We start from the raw sequence: 18807 nt of genomic DNA, 5'->3' as shown, positions 1-18807 counted from the left end.
CCCACGCTAGGCATGCACTGGACACTCAGCCACGCCTCAGCCCCCTGCATGAATTCCAGGGTTCTCTGTTCCTCTCCTCCAGGTGGATGGAGCCAAGTGACCTGCAGATGCCCAAAAGGCTGGCCTCCTCCCTGCTGGTCTTTGCCCTCCCTGCACCAGCTCCCATCTCAAAGTAGGAGTGAGATGGAGTGAAATGCCCTCTCTTACATCTGTATAGATAACTTTTAAAAAATATTTACCAAGAATTACTTTGAATTAAGAAATGAGTGGGTTGGGCATGACGGTTCTGTAATCCCAGGGCTTGGGAGGCTGAGGCAGAAGGATCACAACTTGAAGGCCAGTCTCAGATCTTAGCAAGTCCCTAAACAACTCAGTAAGACCATGTCTCAAAAAATAAAAAGGGCATGGGTTGTAGCTCTGTGGTAAAGCTCCAGTGGGTTCAATCCCCAGTACCCGCTCCCCCAAATTGCATGAGTTTCAAGGACTAGTTTAAAACCACTCCTCTATCTGCCTTCCTCCAACATCCCAGCTCAAAACAATTTTTCCCTTCTTCTTATTCTAAAAATGTTCTTCCAGTCTTGTCTCTAACATAGACATATAGCATCTCTGAATGCTAATAGTACTTCTTCCTAACTCAATTTTTATTTATTTATTTTTGTGTGTATGGTACTGGGGATTGAACCCAGGAGTGCTTAACAACTGAACCACATCCCCAGCCTGTTTTATGTTTTATTTTGAGACAGGGTCTCACTAAGTTGCTTAAGGCCTTGCTAAATTGCTAAGGCTGGCTTTGAATTTATAATCCTCCCGCCACAGCCTCCTGAACTGCTGGGATTACAGGCATGCTATCTCAATTTTAACATCCTTTAGGGAAAAACTGAGTCTAACGCATTTGTCTCCCATGCTCCCTTAGCCACTGTCCATGATAAGTACTCAATAAGCATCAATTGAAGGAGCCAAGTTGTTACAAGTTAATATTAAAGACGCAATTCTGAATTTTCCCAATTTGCAGATAAAAGTTGCCTCAAAACTGAAATATAAATAGGGCCTTCCCATTACAGAAAATTTTCCCAGTGGGTTAAACATTTAAATTCTTTTCTTCCACAATTCTTTTGGTAACATTGCATGTCCCTGGAAAGGCTGGAATACTCTTTGTTAAAGTCAGAAGTGTGTGTGTGTGTGTGTGTGTGTGTGTATTTGCAACAGCCTGCTCTCTCTCCAAGAAATGCAATCAATAAAGAATGAGACCAAACTAACTTTCCAAAATCATAAGAAGTCAAGTCAGACATTCCCTGCCAGATCCACCCACCCAAAGAAAGACTGACAGGGTTCAAGTCCCTTCCCAGAGGTTGAAATCAAATGTCACCCCAGCAATCCAAGTGCCAAAACTTTTGCAACACAGGGAGGGCCCTCTGGAAGCTTGTTCTCTCTGAAAAGCCCTCATTAAACGCAGAGTTATATTTAGAAAAAATGGAACAGAAGTTATATTTAGATGAAATGGCTTAAAAGAATTTTACCAAAAGCAGCATGTTTATACTAATCCTTCAAAAGAAAGGTTTTCCTCAGCTGTGACATACAACTCCCGAAACAACCTCTGTGCACGTGGAGTTCTGCCCTTCTGGAAGAATGGGTACGCCTGGACCCTGGCCAGACCGCCCAGGGGAAACAGGGGGATACAGGAGGACTTAAAGTGGGCATACGCTCAAAGACAATTTCATGCAGAACTGGAGTTGACGGTCTGGGGAGGACATGAGAAACTTTGCTGGTGCTGCGGACCGTAGTTCCCAAACTTACACAGCACACAGAAGCCAGAGGCGCCCTCACCACCCCACCTGGGCTGCTCCCTTCCAGAGGCCATCAGCACCCACACTGTGGCACAGCCCACTCTGTCCCTTTGGAGCTAGCTGGCAGAAATGCTCTCAGCATTTTCTTTTTGGCCCTGTCTTAGATTATTTTTGAGATCCACTTTCTAACATATTGACTTATGCTTTCATAAGAAAATTCTGGTCAACAGGGCTGAGGTGGTTTTGTAAACCTGGGAAGTCTTCATGGGTGACTGCATGAGTTTGGTGTGACAACTGCAAATGGTGAAAAGTGGCCTGTGGCAGTTATTCTTCTCTGCATAGGCCATGGGCTCCGGGCTCCGGGCTCCAGGCTCCAGGCTCCAGGCTCCAGATGAGCACAGGGCTTGGAGGCTTGGCACTCACCCAGGTCAAGAGGACCTCTTCTCTACAGAGCCTCAGGAAGAGGCAATTTCCCTGCATCTTGGCCAAGCCAGGGCGAAGGCCAAGGTGCTGCTGCACAGGGAGTGAGACAGCCTGGCTGTGGGACTGGCAGGCTTCAGCTGTCTCAGAGGAGCCAGGCCACTGGGGAGGGAACCTGAACTGAGGCCTGCCCCTGCTCTGATTCCTAAGGCCCATGAACCTCTATAAACTGCCAATCCCCACTCTTCCTCCTAAGCTGGTATTTCCAGAAATGTTGGAGCAGCGGAGAACCAGGGCCATCAGTTCTATACCACTTACAAGCCTTAGAGTAGCAGAGTCCAGAGCTATATGATGGAGAAATAAATCAAGACCTAAAATGCTACCGGACATGGTGGCACGCAGCTGTAGTCTTAGCTGTTCAGGAGGCTGATGCAGGAGGATGGCAAGTTCAAAGCCAGCCTCCACAGTGTAGCAAGACCCCGTCTCAAAATAAAATATAAAAGGGGGCCTTCTACTGTCACATGTAACTAATTAGAGCAAATTATAGCACACCTGGGTTCAATCCCTGGTACAAAAAAAAAAAAAAGATTTAAGGTGCCTAGAACAGAGATCAGATCATGAATTGCAGACACCTCCTCCCCAGCCTGCAGCCGCCTCCCTCCCTTTCCCACCCACATCCAGCTATACTCATTTTCCTGGGCTGGGGAACCAGCAGAGGCCAAATCTGTCTGATGAACCATTTGTGTATGGTAAAAATCATGTTAACTACGTTGATATAATCACCCCTAGGAAAACTATCATCCAGTCCCACAGTCCAACCAAGTGGTTAAGAGTCTTATCACTTGCTCTTCTTATGCCGGTGATGTTCAAGGAAGAGGGTCAAGTTAGAGACACAGAGAACAATGTCCTAGGAGGCTTGAAAGGATGGTGGCATGAGCTAGTGATGAGGAATGGCTGCAAAGAAGTGCAGGGACAGTCAGAGGAGGGAAAATCGACTCCCTAAGGAAGGCTCCGAAGTGCTACACAGGCCCAGGTTTAGTCATAAGAACCCCCAATATCAGCAAGATTCAGCCTGCAGTAGTTCGGCAAAAAAACAAAACAAAACAAAAAAAAACCCATAAGATGGCAGGAGGTAAGACAGGCACAAACAGAAAACCTGCCTGCCTTGGCTCTTGGTGCGGGACTGCTGAGGAAGAGACCCCTTCCACAGTCAAGGTCCAAGAGGAACGTGTGAGGCTGACAATCCAACGCCCCCAAAGAGAAATGGGCACACGGAGTAATCTCCATCTTGAGGAAAAAAGAGTTATACCTGAGACATGTCTGGTGACTCTAACTGCCTAGAACCCGGCTCTGGGTTGACACAAAATTAGTGGCTCCCTTCCCCCTCTCCAGGACCCCTCTCTAGACCTCCTAATGGTAAATGGAAAAATGGGGCTTAGTGGATAACTCTGACCGCACACACCAAGTTAGGGAACTCCATTTCCACCTCCACCTGCAGGCACCGGAAGGAACGTGGCCCGCATGGGGGAAAGTTCACCCAACTTTTCTTGAAATAGGCATGGGAAAAAGCAACCGATACAGGCCCAAATCCAAATTTCGCTGGCAGGGCCAAACCTGCGGGGTCTCCTCCCTCCCTGGGCGAGGCTGAGAGGTCTGTGCGCTCCCACGCCCCTCTGCAGGATCAGAACCTCCCCCACGCCCAGTCCAGAGGGCCAGCACTCCCCACCGGGTAATGGAGCGGGAGCTCGCTCGCAATGGGAAAAGGGGCGGAAGCAAAGACCATGGCTGGGAAGCGGCAGCGCGCAACAGGCACCCAGTAGGTAGGCGCTCACCCCGCCACCGGACCCAACACCTGGGCAGCGATCGCGGGGGTGGGGTGGCGACTCGGAGGATACAAAGGCCTGGCCAGCCCGGGACCGTACCCCTTGCTATGCGGGCGTGGGGGTGGGCAGTTTGGAGCTGGAGAGGGCGAAGGAATCCGCCCTCATTTGCACGTCGTCTGGGGCCGGGTCAATTTGCTTAATCACCGCTCCAAATGCCAGAACACAGCACACAATGCGCGCCCATTCATAGGTTTAAAGTGTCGCAGCGCTCGCTTTAAATGAGAAAAGCCCGCAACAAAAGGGGGGAAAAGCCAAGTTCCTCAACTTGAGGAATGCCTAGGGTCGCCTCGAAATCATCTCCGGAGTTTAAGATTCAGAGCTCGGCAGAAAAGTAGAGGCCCGAGTGTGAGGGCTAGGGGGAGAGCGGGGTCGTGAACAGTTCGCCCCGAATGCAGGTTTGTTAGCACCGAGCTCAGGGTCGCCCAGAGAACCCGGGGAAATGAGGGCCATGTCGACCTGGCTCCTCTGGGCCCTATTGCCAAGTCAGGCCAGCAGATCTCTGGAAGGAAGTGAGACCCTCCGCAGTGGGCACAGACCCAACGTTCCTTGAAGCAGGCAAAGGACTGTGGGGCTAGGGACATCCCCAAGGTGGATCCCAAAGCCTCGAGCGGCAAAAGGAGAATAGTTACGGGAACTTCCCTTTCACCCAGGCAGTGGCCAGAGCAGCCCAGCACTCAGGCGCCACCGAGAAGTTCAACTTCGCAAAAAAGTTCTGCCCAGGGTCGGCGCAGGAGGCCCCACCCCCACCCCTCCGCCGAGCCTGGGGGCACATCCTGCGGTGCCACCCCCGCTCGCCCGACGCTGCCGGCCCACACTCACCGTGCGCGCTCCTCCGGGAGATAGGGGTCCGTTGGAGAGGTACGGGCTGCTCAAGTCCGGGATCATCAGGAAAGGGTAACCAGGGTAGGGGGGCCCTTTAAAGAACGCGCCGTCTTGGGGCCTTCTCACTGCAGACAAAACCGAGGCTGGGTGAGGCCTGGGCCCTGGACAGAGCCGCGGCAGGGGGCTCCGGCGGGGGACCGGGACTCGAGCGCCCTTCACGCGCGCTCCAGGGCGACTGCTGCTGAGAGGGCGGAGAGCAGGGGCTCAGCCACCCGGGCGACGGGACCGCGGGCCGCCTGCTGAGGCGCGGAACACCATGGGGCCGGCACTGGGGACTGGCCCAATGGACACGTACCTTCGGCGAAATAGTCCCGCGGCTTCTGGAAAGAGTCCCGGGCGGGCTGAGGGCGCCTCTCCGCCTGCGGAGGAGACACAAAGGCGCGGGCGGGTGAGCGAGCGCGGGGCTGGGTCCCCCGCGGCCGGCGTGGGACCTCCTTACCTCCGAGTCCGAGCTGCTGCTCTGGTTCTCCGACTCGTTGACCAGAGACGACTTGACTTCGTCCAGATCCCGCTGCGCCGAGGCGCTGTCGCTGCTTGGCTCCTGCTCCTCTCCCCCCTCATCCTGGAAGGGGATCAGCTCGTCGCTCGCCCCCAGGTCGTCCCCTCCGCCGGCCGCCCCGGATCCAGAGCCGCAGCCCCCGCCGCCGCCTAGCTGGGGCATGGTGGCCGCGGACCCGGGCCGCCGCTCGCAGCCCCGCGCCCCTCCCTCCTTCCCCCGCGCCGCCGCAGCAAAGTTTGACAGGGCGTGGCCCCGCGGGGAGCGGCGCGGCCGGCCGGGCGCGGAGCTCAGTTCGGCCCCTCGGGCAGCGCGAGCCCGGGCTCCCCAACTCGCCGCTGCCGCCTGCTCCGCCGGGGCGTCCGGCGCGGGCCTGCGGGGAGGGGCGAGCGGGCAGGGGGAGGGACCGCCGGCCGGGCAGGGGGGCCGGAGGGAGGAGCCGCGCTGCAAGCTGACACCCGCGCGCCTAGGGAGCCCGGAGAGCCAGCGCGCGCTCACACTGGCCTTCACACTCGCACCTTCCGGGGGCTGCGCCTCCCCGCAGCGCGCGACGCTGGACCCCGAGCTCTCCCCAGCCATCCCCGCGCCTCACCCGGAGCCTCGGAGGCCCTCTCTGCAGCTTGGCACAAACCCGAGGAGTCTTGCCCGCACCTCTTCGCATCCCCTAACTTTCTTCCAAACAGCCCCACAACTCTGCGCGGGTTTGCGCCCCCTCCCACCGCCTTGGCGCGCTCGCGGGCGGCACTGCCCCCTGCGGGAAAACCTCAGGCTCGCAGATCGCGGCCCTCTGCACTGGAGTCCCCGGGAGCGCGGGTCTGTCCGCGCTGGCGCAAGGCCGATGCAGAGCAGGGTTTGGGGGAAATGTATGACACTCTGAAATACTCCGGGCGGCCTTCCGCTCCTCTTTCCTGTGGATCCCAACGCATCCCCTCTCCCCTGCCCAGGTTGTCCTCCTTGTCCGGACGTCCAGAGTCACGCCCTGCTGAAATCCCAAAGATCTCTCTTTCCTCCTTAGTTTGAAACTACGACCTAACGCAAAATAATCACTGTCTTCGGTTTGAAAGATTTGAATTCTATCCATTTCACGGGTACATTGTCAGCCAGTGGTGGAGCCTGCCCTGGGTTCAGTCCACCGCCAACGTGTCTATTCCAGTCCTCTCAGACCAGTTTGCCAAAGGCTGGGGGCTGGGGGCGGGTGGTGTTGTACCATCTTGTGTGGTCCACAGAGGGAAAAAGTTGGTGACAAAAGAAATTTCAAAAACATGCCTGGAAGGTGGTAGGGGAATAACTAAAACTATTTTAAACACAATTGCAGAAGAGTTTCTAGAGGTAACACAGGTGTGGGGCAAAGTCACAGACAGGTACTAGGAAGGTCAAAGCACCTGGAAGACTGGCAAGGTGCGTCCTGGACCTTTCTGTGAGGCTGCGGTCCCTGAACGCTGGACCCATGGTGATTTGGACGCAGCACTCTTCAACAAAGCCAGAGTTTATGGCAGGCACTGTTGCATTTTTGTTTTAAGAGTCCATACATTTTTTTTTTTCCAAATCGAAAATCAGAGATGTACACCAATGACTATTTCTGGGAAAGGGGAACGGTAAGAGGAGGGGCCAGCATTGTTTTCCTACTTTCTACAGAAAACAAATGGTATGTCTTTCCATTTCTGCACAATTAATATGTGAATATGGTCTCCTAAACCTTTTTCAAAAAACAAATGGATCATCATGAGTAGTGTCCTGAGTGAAAAGTAAAAGGGCATCTTCCCCCAGAACAGGACCCTTCCCATCAGCCACTTTCAGTTGAGACCCTCCAGGGCACCCTGGGCTAGTCTGATGTGTGTTCTAGATGTCTGCAGGCAGTTATGAACATGTGTAAACACATATACTCATGTACACATATCCATATAGAAACACATTATTGCATAATATTTTTATAAGTTTTTAAAGTCAGAAGGTTTTTTTTATGTCCCTGGCTTTATGGAAACCCTATTGTATTGGTTCCCTGCAACAGCCTCAACAAATCACCACGATTTGGTGGCTTAACCCAGCAGAAGTTTATTCCTTCCCAGCTAAGGGGCACAGAAATCAAAATCAGTTTCACTGAGAAGTCAAGGTATCTGCAGAGCCATTCTCCCTCTGGAGATTCCTGGGAGAACCTGTTTTAGCTTGGGGCTGCTGGGGCCACATCCCTCCAGTCTCTGTCACTACCCCACTGCCTTCTGTTTTTCTGTGTCCCATCTCCCTCTGTCTCCTTATCAGGAAGGACACTTGTGATGGCAGTTAGGGCCATTCCACTAATCCTGGGCAATCTGCCTGTGCCAAGATCTTTAATTTAATCACAACTGCAAAGACTGCTACAACTTCCAGGGATTAGGTCACGGACGTATCTTTGGGAGTGAGCCATCACCAACCTACCACACCAGTCAACCTTGAAGAAATGAATGCAAACTGAAGAATCACAGAGACACCATTTTCTCATCTATCAGGTTGGCACCAGTAGGATGCAGTGGTGACAGCCAGCATTGGTCCCCCAAGCCTAGAAGTACGCACAGCTTCAAGGTGTGCCATTGTGTATCATTTCTGAAGGGAAGTTTAGCTCTACCTACAAAAAATCTGTGAAAGCTGGGGGTTGTAGTTCAGTGGTAACACTTGCTTAGCACATGTGAGGTACGGGTTCCATCTTCAGCACCACATAAAAATAAATAAATAAAATAAAGCTATTGTGTTCATCTATACCTAAACAAACAAAAACAAAACCTTTGAAAGCTGGCCATGTGGCACATTGCTATCATCCCCGCAACTCGGGAGGCTGAGACAGGAGGCTCACAAGTTCAAGGTTAGTGCGAGGCCCTAAGGAACTTAGTGAGACTGTCTCAACATAAAAAAAAATTTAAAAGGCTGGGGATGTGGCTTGGTGGTAAGGTATCCCTGGGTTCAATCCCTAAGAACAAAAATAGAAACTTGTGTAAGTGTATGCCCTCGACTCGACCATGTCCTTCTAGTATTTTATACTAAGGAAATAACCAGGCATACAAGAAACCTATAGAAGTGAGCTCATCCCAGTGGAGAGCTGGAAACAATTTCATGTCCCAAACAGGGAACTGAGACGTAAAATCACGGTGCTTTCATGAGTTTGTCACTGTGAGAGGGCGCTCCTGATAGTAGATGAAAGTAGCCAATTGGGCTGGGGCTGGGGTGCAGCTTGGTGACCCAGCACCCTCAGCATGTGTGAGGCCCTGGGTTCCAGCACCAGAACCCAAACAAATCAAGATCAGCAGAGTTGTTTCCCACATTCTACTGGAGAACTAATGTCAGATGAGCCTTCCATCAAGAACTGCTATAAACTCTGAATAAAACATCAAAACCAAACAGCACTGAGCTATTTTCCAGATATCAGGACAAACCAAGGACTTGAGGAGCCAACATTCCAGGAAGGAAGCTTGTGGGTGAATCCTTTACATCCCTCTTTTATCCCATTGAGACTTTAGAGACTCTCAGTACCAGGGGTGGAGGCCAAACAAACTCTCGAAATCAGGCAAACCACCACACACAACCTGCTCCTGGTTCTTGTGTGGTCTGTGAGCTAAGAATCTTCTTTATATTCTTAGATGCACTCAGGCTGATCACTGCGTCTCACGCTGCTCAGCCCTGCAGGCCACAAGGAGGTGGCGTCTCAAGGAGCATGTGTGTTTCTCCACTGTGACATTTTATTTGTTTTTCTTACCACTGTATATCAAGGATCTGTTAAAATAAGAAGAGAAAAAGCTGGGCATGATAGCACATGCCTGTAATCCCAGGTACTCAGGAGTCTGAGGCAGGAGAATCCCCAGTTCAAGGTCAGCTCAGGTGACTTAGTGAAACCCTGTCTCAAAATAAAGCATAAAAGTGATGGGGGGGTGCTGGGGATGTGGCTCAAGCGGGGTGCTGGGGATGTGGCTCAAGCGGTAGCGCGCTCGTCTGGCATCTGTGCGGCCCGGGTTCGATCCTCAGCACCACATACAAACAAAGAAGTTGTGTCTGCCGAAAACTAAAAAATAAATATTAAAATTTAAAAAAAGTGATGGGGGTGCAGCTCAGTGGTGGAGCACCCTGGGTTCAATCCCCAGTACCACAAAACAACAACAAAAATGTCCTATGTTGTCACAGATTAGAACAGGAAATGAGACCTGCATTTCACCTTTATTTGCAATGAATATGACATCAGAAATAAGAGCAGCAAAGGAAAAAATAAATACATGGCACATCACCCAAATTAGCCAGAGGCAGCGGCCTGCACCTGTAGTCCCAGCTACACCAGAGGCTAAGGCAGGAGGTTCTCTTGAGCCATGGGTTCAAGGCCAGCCTGAGCAATATAGCAAGATCTGGCTCAGAGAAACAACATCCCAAAATTAAAATGTTTGTGCTTCAAAAGATACCATCAAGGGCTGGGGATATAGCTCAGTTGGTAAAGTGCTTGCCTCACATGCACAAGTGTTGAGAGCCACAGCCAAGTCGGGATGACGCATGGCATTTTGCCAGAAAGGAGTGGTTGAGAGGTGATGCCAGGGAGTCATTGAGATGATGATGCTTAAGTGATTGGTGAAGGGCCGGTGGAGGGAGTTCCGGTTGGTGTGTGGTGGGTGGCAATCTGGGGGAGTTCAGAAATAAGTTTGTTCCTGCTTGAGTGGCTTGTGATTTGTGCCCAGCCAGACTCAGGCACAAGAGGCCCTGGGTTTGATCCCCAGCACTATGCAAAAAAAAAAAAAAAAAAATCAAGAAAGTTAAACAAAACAAAATTCACAGATTGAGGGAAAATTTTGCAAATAATTTATAAGACAGCAGACATATCTAGATTCTATGATGAACTAATTCAACTCAATAATAAAAAGTCTGATTTAAGAGTGGGCAAAAGGTCTGAGGGAACATTTCCTCAAAGCAAATATACAAATAGCAAGCAAGCACGTTATAACTGGTTATCATCAGTACCTACCAGGGAAAGACAGCCCGCTGGGCAGACCCGAGGGCTGCCAGCAAGAGATGAGCATAGGCCGGGTGGCTGGAACCCTCCGAGCTGCCCGTGGTCTCACACCTACTCTGCCACGTGCACCACCGGGTCATCAGATGGTGAATCTAGAACTAGTGCACGACCCAGCAACTCGGCCTGTAGCCCAGGTGCCTAAGGGAGCTGAAGAGACGGGAACCTCCATGGCTGCCACGTGCCTGCTCATAGCAGCCGCTGTGCGCAGAGCTGAGGTCCCCTGACGCTCAGGCGCTGAAGCAATGGCCCCACTGTGACTGTGTAGAGACAGGGCTCTCCGCAGGTAGGTGGGGTTCAACAAGGTCAGAAGGTGGCGTCCTGGTCTGATAGGTCTGGGGGCGAAGGAGAGGAGACCCCGCGTGAGCACACAGCAAGCGGGCAGCCATCGCAGCTGGGGAGAGCCCTCACCCGACACCCCCGTCTTGGAATTCGTCACCTCCTGTTGTTTATAGCACCCAGTCTATCTACGGCATATTGTCGTGGTGGTCTGAGGAGAGAAGACAGCAGCATGATTCTTAGGAACCCAAACGCAGGCCACCCCATCGCCCCTCAACTGGTGGAGGAGGGCTAGAGCGCCCCTCTTAGTGCCCGAGGCTTGGGAGCAAGCCAGGGCCTGGGTTCAATCCCAGCAACCGGCAAGAAGAAGTCACCTTGTCTGAGCTAATGTAAGACCCAGCAAAACAGAATATTGGTGACGTTAGTGAAGATAACAGGGACATTTCCTGATGATAAAAGGAAAAGATAGACTAATTCAGAACTTCATGTTTGCCTAACAACATAACTTCAAAATAGATGAAGGGAAAAAAAGAGTTAGAATGAGAAAAGATAAACATAAAAAGGGCTGAGGACATGGCTCAGTGGTGGAGCACTTGACTAGCAGGTGTGCAGCCCTGGGATGGATCCCTAAAACTGCAGAGACAGACAAAAAACCTGCCAGCTGTGAATGTTCCATCCATTTCTCTTTCTAAATAGATGCAGTGAAAAAAAAAAAGAATTAGAATTGTTTATTTCGAGATAGTCTCACTTAGTTGCCAAGGCTGGCTTTGAACTTGTGATCCTCCTGCCTCAGCCTCTGGAGTCACTGGGATTGCAGGAATGCACTACTACACCTAGCAGGCAATTTAGTCTTTTTTATTTTTAATTTTGAGACAGGGTCTCGCTAAGTTGCTGAGGATGTCGCCTGATGGTAAAGTGCCTGCCTGGCAAATGCATGGCCCTGGGTTCTTCAATCCCCAGTACACACACACACACACACACATGACCTGGCCGAGTCATGCTATCTGTGTGTGTGTGTGTGTGTGTACTCACATACATTTGGTACTGGAGAACACTGAGTACCCAGTACTTTTTATTTTAAGACAAGTTTTTGTTAAATTGCTCAGACTGATCTCAGATTTGTGATCCTCAGTCTCCTGGATGAGGCTGTGTATCTCCATGCCCAGCAAGGCCCTTGTATGTTCGATACCGGGGATTGAATCCAGGATCCCTTAACCATTAAGCCCATCCCCAGCCCTTTTTAATGTTTTGAGACAAGAGTCTTGCTAAGTTGTTGAGGCTGGGCTTGAACTTGTGATCCTCCTGATGCAGCTTCCTGAGTCTTGGTATGTGCCTCTATGCCCAGCTGAGGCATATTTATTAATAATGTATTGGTACCAGAGATTGAACTAAGGAGTGCTTATCCACTGAGCCACATCCCCAACCCTTTTTTATGTTTTAATTTGAGACAGGGTCCTGATTAGTTGCTTAGGACCTCGCTAAGTTGTTGAGGCTGGCTTTGAACTTGTGATCCTCCTGCCTCAGCCTCCCCGTAATTGGAATTACAGGTATGTGCCACACACCTGGCTCTTCACTGATCAATTTTTCTAAACTTTTCAGGAAACAAGTAACACAATATGTTCTGAGTTGGACAGTGTTGATATGTTAACCCTCTGGATCTCAGAATTCCCACTGTGATCCCAGTTGAAAACAGGGTCTCTCTGAAGATGAGATCAGTTAAGATGAGGCCACACCAGAGCCTTTATTGGAGTTCCTACCACAATGTTTCTTATAAAAATATGGGCTCAATAGCAGAGACACAGAACCACATGCAAATGGAAGCAGAGCTTAGGCTACTACCACAAGCCAAGGCCTACCAGGATTCCAAGCCATCAGCAGCAGCCCAAGGAGAGAGGACTGGTGTGCTCTCACCCAGAGCCACCAAGGGAGCAAACCTTCTGGGCCTTTGATGTTGGATTTGTAAACCCCAGAATATCTTTCTCTTGTTTTTTTTTTTTTTTTTTTTTAAACTAGGGATTAAATCCACTGAGCCACATCCTTACCCCTTTTTATATTTTATTTTGAGATAGGATCTCACTAAGTTGCTGAGGCTAGCCTCAAACTTTCCATCCTCCTGCTTCAGCCTCCAAACTGCTGGGATTACAGGCATACACCATGGCACCTGGCCAATAATTTCTCTTGCTCTAAGCTAAATGATTTGTTGTGCTTTGTGACAGTAGTGGTACAATACACACATTTATGTAAACACTTCCAGAGAATAGAAATGGTCAGGATAATAATCCACTCATTTTATGAGGTTAGCATAATCTGGGTTTTCTTTTTTCTTTCTTTCTTTTTCTTTTTTTTTTTTTTTTTGTGCTGGGGGTCAATCCCGGGACCTGGAGCATGCATGGTAAGTACTCCATCTACCTCTGAACTATACCTCCAGGCCCATCAACATAATCTTGTCAAAAATATATTATAAGCAAGTAGTAAGTTAAACTTTATTACCATATGTGAAAATATTCAGAATAAAATATTATCATACTGAATTCACCTATATTTAAAAAGAATAATCTCACTCAGAAATTAAAGAGTCTTTCAATGGAGAGGGAAGGTGGGTATTTGGTTTTCACCAACTAGAAGAGCTTTTCCTTGGGTGCTGGGATTGCAGCCAGGGCCGCAGCATGCCAGGCAGGCACTCTACCTACCACTGAGCGCAGCCCCACTTCCCGGAAAACTGATTCTTCCCAAGTGATGCTCAGATTCAATGCAAGGCTGATCAAAAGTCTAGGGCCGACTGTGTGGGGTTTGTAGACTGGCAGGTTCATTCTAAAATAGGTGTGTTATTCATGCTTGTTATTTTCTGTACTTTGTGCATCTGGAGAGTCTGCCCCTCCCCAGGCCAGCTAGCTCTCTGAGAGGCAGACTCCCCGGAGGGGGCCTTTCACATGCAGAGCAACCAGCGCAGGCCACAGCCCCCAACCACCTCCTGCTTTAGGCTCCAAAGCTGGGGTGCTCTGGCCAGCTTTCCCTTCCCTAATCGCCCCAGGGCCAGGTACCAGAGGGCTCTGGACAGCTCCTGCACCTAGGGCCAACTGGGAGTGCTCCAGCTGGCCCAGGTCAGACCTGCTCAGCCAGTTTGTCTTGCTTCTCCTCCTCCGCCTATCCAGAGACCTGGAGGCCACAGCAAGCTCTTGCTCAGCTCTTCTCAGTCCTCTTCCCCAGACTGACTGGTGCTTCCCCGGTGGCTGCAGACTGGCCTGCCCCTTCCTCCGGGTACTCTGAATCACAGACTACGTCTCCAGTGGCAGCTGCTCCCTGTCCTGTGGGCTCGATCACCTGAACTATAAGAAAGCCACAAGGGCACTCCCAAGGCTAACAGCAGCAGAGATGGTCTTTGTTTGGATTTACTTTTTCTTCTTTCAGTGCTGGGAAGAACCCAGGCCATGTGCCTTCGAGGCAAGCACTCTGCCACTGAGCTACACCTTTATTTTTATTTTGAGGTGGGGTCTTGCTAGGCTGCCCAGGCTGGCCCTGAACTTGCATCCTCCGGCCTGGGCCTCCTGAGCAGCTGGAATGACAGGTGTGAGCTGCTGTGCCCTGTTGTTCTTAGTGCTCTAGATCTTCTTCTGGGAGTGGCCACATGGGTATGTAGGGCGTGGAAATCCCCTGCTGCCCACTTTGGCTTGCTGCTTTTGGTGCATGGGTGAGACTTCAGTAAGGGTCAACTTTAACTAAGTGCTCCTGTCCTGGCCTGCCCCCTTGGCCCCTCTCCTGTCTGGACCCACTGCAGACCCCAGGTTGCCGACCCCTGACCCCGACCCACCACCCCTCACCACGACCTTGGCTTCCTTGGCTTCTCTTTTTCTTCTGTTGGTCTCACCCAGAGCCTGTGCCTGCTGGGCAAGCACTTGCCACCTAGCCATTTCCACAGCCCAGGCTCTGGCTCTCTCAGCCTGGAGGAGGCCAGTATCTCCTCTTCATCTCTCTTTCTCTCTTGTTTCCTCTTCCCTTGCTTCATGCTGGGGACTGACCCAGGGCTTCATGCCTGCCAGGCAGGTGCTCTGTCACTGAGTTGCCCCCAGCCCACAGAGGACCAGGGGCTTCGTCCCTTTTTTCAGCTGAAGCCCGTGGGGAATCTCCTAAGGACCTTGCTGTCATGATCTGCAATGTCCCCGAGGTCCAGGTGCTGAAGGCCCTGCCTCTAGCCTGGCACTGCTGGGAGGAAGGTGGCCAGACTTTAAGAGGTGGGTCTGCTGGGGGTCTTCAGGCGCCGCGGACCTGCACTTGGAGGGGGCTGAGGGACCCAGTCTCTGTCTTCCATGTCTCGTTCACCGGGTGGGAGGCTTTTCTCTGCCCCCTGCTCTCCCCGTGCTGTGCTTCTAAGGTCAGGCAACGGCAGTGACCAAAAGGAGGCAGATTTTAAAAGGCCACTGAAGGAGGCTTTATTGAGATTCCACTCCCGGGCGGAATCCTCAGACCAGGAGAATAAGAAGAGGGTCTTAGAAGAAGTACCAGGGCTGACCGGACTGGAATTTTTATGGACTTAGGGCAGGAAGGAAGGGCTTGGGACAGGAAAAGGGGTTTTTAGAGTCCCTTGTCCTACTGGGATTGGTCGGGGGAGCTGGCTGAGATCCAGGATTGGCCAGGAGACCCAGCTGATTGGTGCCTGATTGGTGTTTCTTTCACTCATGCGGACTGCTTGGTGCTTTGTTCCCAAGTCACCTTCATCCACCTAACAGTGCTTCCTCCTCAGGCCCCAAAGCAAACCAGATGGACTGAATAAACCTTTCATCTTCATAAGTTGATTATCTCAGGTATTTGTTACAGTACTGGAAAGCTGACTAACAGATCTTATTAGGATATCAAAGTAAAGTGGTAACAATAAAAACCGCTTAGAAGGGCTGGGGTGTGGCTCAGTGATGGAGCGTTTTTCCTAGCCTGTGCAAGACCCTGGGTTCCATCACCATACCATACCCAAACCAACCAACCAACCCAACTTACTAACCAAACCAATAAAAAACACTCAAAAGATGAAAGTGGCTAGGCATGGTGGCACATGTCTATAATTCCAGCAGCTTGGGAGACTGAGGCAGGAGGATTGCAAGTTCAAAGCCAGTTTCATCAACCTAATGAGATCCTGTCTCAAAATAAAAACTCAAAGGGGCTGGGGATTTGGTTTAGTGGTTTAAGCACCCCTGGGTTCATCTCTGGTAACAAAAATATAATAATAATAATAATAATAATAATAATAATAATAAATAAAATAATAATAATAATTTGCAATCCTCCTGCCTCTGCCTTCCCAGTCCTTGGGATGTCAGATGTGCACCACCATGGCCACCATGAGCATCACCTTACTCTGGAATGTTTATTTTGTCTTCAAAAGAAACACCCTCGGCCAAGTGTGGTGACCTACACCTGTAATACCAGCAGCTTGGGAGGCTGAGGCAAGAGTATCTCCAGTTCAGAGTCAGACTCAGCCACTCAGTGAGGCCTAAGCAACTTAGTGAGAACTTGTGTCTAAATAAAATACAAAAAAAAGAGGGCTGAGGATAGGATGTGGCTCAGTCTTTAAGCACCCCTGGGTTCAATCCCTGGTACCAAAACAACAACAAAAAATGAAGCCCCTTGCCCTATGTCCCCTGGTGACCTGCTGGGCTTCAGTCTCCAGGCTCCAGTGAATTGGGATATCACTGACCTTGGATCCTCTGACCTTCTGGGCTCCTTGACAGCTGGCTTCACTCACCTGGAGGAGTGTTTCCCAGGATCACCAGCATTGGGTGAAACCAAGGGAAGGCAGAGGCGTGCTGGCCGGGGACTCCTAGGCAGGGACAGGTGAGGGAAGGCTGGCTCCCCTCCTGGGGCTACAGATGGACAGCAATTCCAGAGACAGGAGGTGGCACAGCATGTGAATAGGTAGGAGGAGGGAGTCACAGAAGCCTTAGAGAGGTGCAGGTGTGCTGGGCATGGCAGCACACAACTGTCACCCCAGTGACTCGGGAGGCTGAGGCAGGAGGATGAAGAGTTGGTGGAGAAAGTGGGCACCTTTCCCCTCCTTTGCAAATGCCCTTCGTTATTGCTCCTAGTGACACCTCAGCAGTACATCAGTGTGGCAGGGAAGTCTGACAGCATGCACCCCATGGAATGTCAGCCTGTGAACTGTCCCAGGTCCCCTCCTGAGCTGCTTATTTAGAGCGTGCTGGTAAGTGGGCTGCAGCAGACACCGCAGATACTTACATTTCTCTTTGTGGATTGGGTCATGTTTCAGCACTGTTGGGGGCACAGGTGAGCACAGGGGATGCTTCCTGTTCTAATCTGGTGATTTCTGGCAGCCACCCTGGGGTTGTTCTGGTGCCCACACCAGGAGCAGAAGCCACCATCTGCAGGGTGGGGATTTGCTTTGTCCCTGGCTCGGACTGCAAGGTCAAGGTCACATCCTTTTTTTGTTTTGCCCTCCTTCACAGAGCACTGGTTACCTGTAGATAGTTTTTCTCTAATTACATTTTTTTGGGGGTAATGATTTCTGGAGGAAAAGTACTGCCTTTAGGTAGCCCCCAATTCCCCACACTTAACCCCACTTTAACACAGAGCCAAGTGTCCACCTCAACGTCTTTTCATATCGCTGCATGCCTGGTCACGACGGGTCTGCCACGGCCATAGAGAATCTCTCATGTCATTTTGTCTTTTTTACTAAAATGGAATTAAATCATTTCACAGGTGGGTTAAGGATCAAGCCAGAGTCCCCGGCCTACTTAGCTATGAGTTAGTGCTTTCCCGTCTGCAGAATTGCACACATCATCCCAATGAGTGATTTGTAGGCATTCTTTGGATTTTACAAACGAGGTAGTGCCGTACCCTTGTCTGGGGCTGCTCTGCACGTGGAGGGGCGGTGACTGCAAGTCTCTGGGCTCTGGGGCCACAGGTTCCCCTGGACCAACCCGCGTGGGGTCTCAGGTGCTGGTTTCCTCCAGAGGCAGGAGAGTGGCCCCAGGACGCCCTTTGGTCCTAGCCAGGAAGCTGTGGGACAGGAGTCTGAGTGTGGCCTGCAGAGAGGACAGCTTACCCCACGTCCTGCTGCCCACTGTTCCCTCCAAGGACACCGCATCCCTCCCTGCTTCCCATGGCTTTGTGACTCCTCACCATCTAGATCACTGCTCTCGCACAGATGGACAGGCTTCACTTTCTCCTCCTAAGAGTGAAGGGGAGGTGGCTTCCAGCACCGTCCTTTCATCCAGTGCTCGCCAGTGTTGGAGACGGGACCCACCCTGCACCCCACACCCCTGCACACAGCCTGCACCCCCACACACCCCTGCACACAGCCTGCACCCACACCCTACACCCACACCCTACCGATAGCCTGCACTCATCCACACCCACCGGACAGCTTGCACATACCTACACCCACAACCTACAGCCTGCACACACTTACACTCACACCCACCAGACAGCTTGCACATACCTACACCCACAACCTACAGCCTGCACACACTTACACTCACACCCTACAGACAGCTTACACACACCTACACCCACAACCTATAGCCTGCACACACACCCTACACCCACACCCTACAGACAGCTTGCATACACCCACACCCACACCCTACAGATAGCCAACACACACTTACACACACACCCTACACAGACTACACACACCTACACCCTGTACACACTTACACACACACACATCCTACAGACAGCTTGCACACACCCACACCCACAACCTATAGCCTGCACACACACCCTACACCCACACCCTACAGACAGCCTGCACACACCCACACCCACACCCTGCAGATAGCCTGAACACATCTACACACATCCTCTACAGAGAGCCTGCACACACATCTACACTCACACCCTACAGACAGCCTGCACACACACGCTCCACCCACACCCTACAGATAGCCTGCACACACCCACACATACTCCCTACAGATGCTTGCACACACCTACACCCACAACCTACAGCTTGTACACACCTACACTCACACCTTACAGACAGCCTGCACACACCCACACCCACAATCTACAGCCTGCATACTCCTACACTCACACCTTACAGAC

General features: G+C 51.2%; 1 protein-coding gene across 2 annotated transcripts in view; it reads right to left on the bottom strand.

Moving 5' to 3' along the window:
* Positions 1–6157, bottom strand: part of Tcf7l1 (transcription factor 7 like 1) — a 112371-nt gene extending 106214 nt beyond the window's left edge. The window contains exons 1-4 of one of the 2 annotated variants that reach the window (XM_046455922.2): positions 6058–6157; positions 5409–5531; positions 5265–5328; positions 4907–5034 (exon numbers count right to left, since the gene is read on the bottom strand). In XM_046455922.2, coding sequence (XP_046311878.1) covers positions 4907–5034; positions 5265–5328; positions 5409–5531; positions 6058–6126 — 384 coding nt within the window. In that variant the 5' untranslated portion in view covers positions 6127–6157. Of the gene's footprint in view, positions 1–4906; positions 5035–5264; positions 5329–5408; positions 5816–6057 lie in introns of those variants that run through there. The other variant, XM_046455921.2, reaches the window with a different exon arrangement.
* Positions 6158–18807: the final 12650 nt, after the last annotated feature.

This window comes from Marmota monax, unplaced genomic scaffold, assembly GCF_021218885.2.
Source record: "Marmota monax isolate L192 unplaced genomic scaffold, Marmota_monax_Labrador192_F-V1.1 WCK01_AAM20220418_F8-fsc00238, whole genome shotgun sequence".
In the NCBI taxonomy this organism is placed as follows: Eukaryota; Metazoa; Chordata; class Mammalia; order Rodentia; family Sciuridae; genus Marmota; species Marmota monax.
This window is presented reverse-complemented; position numbering and strand designations above follow the sequence as displayed.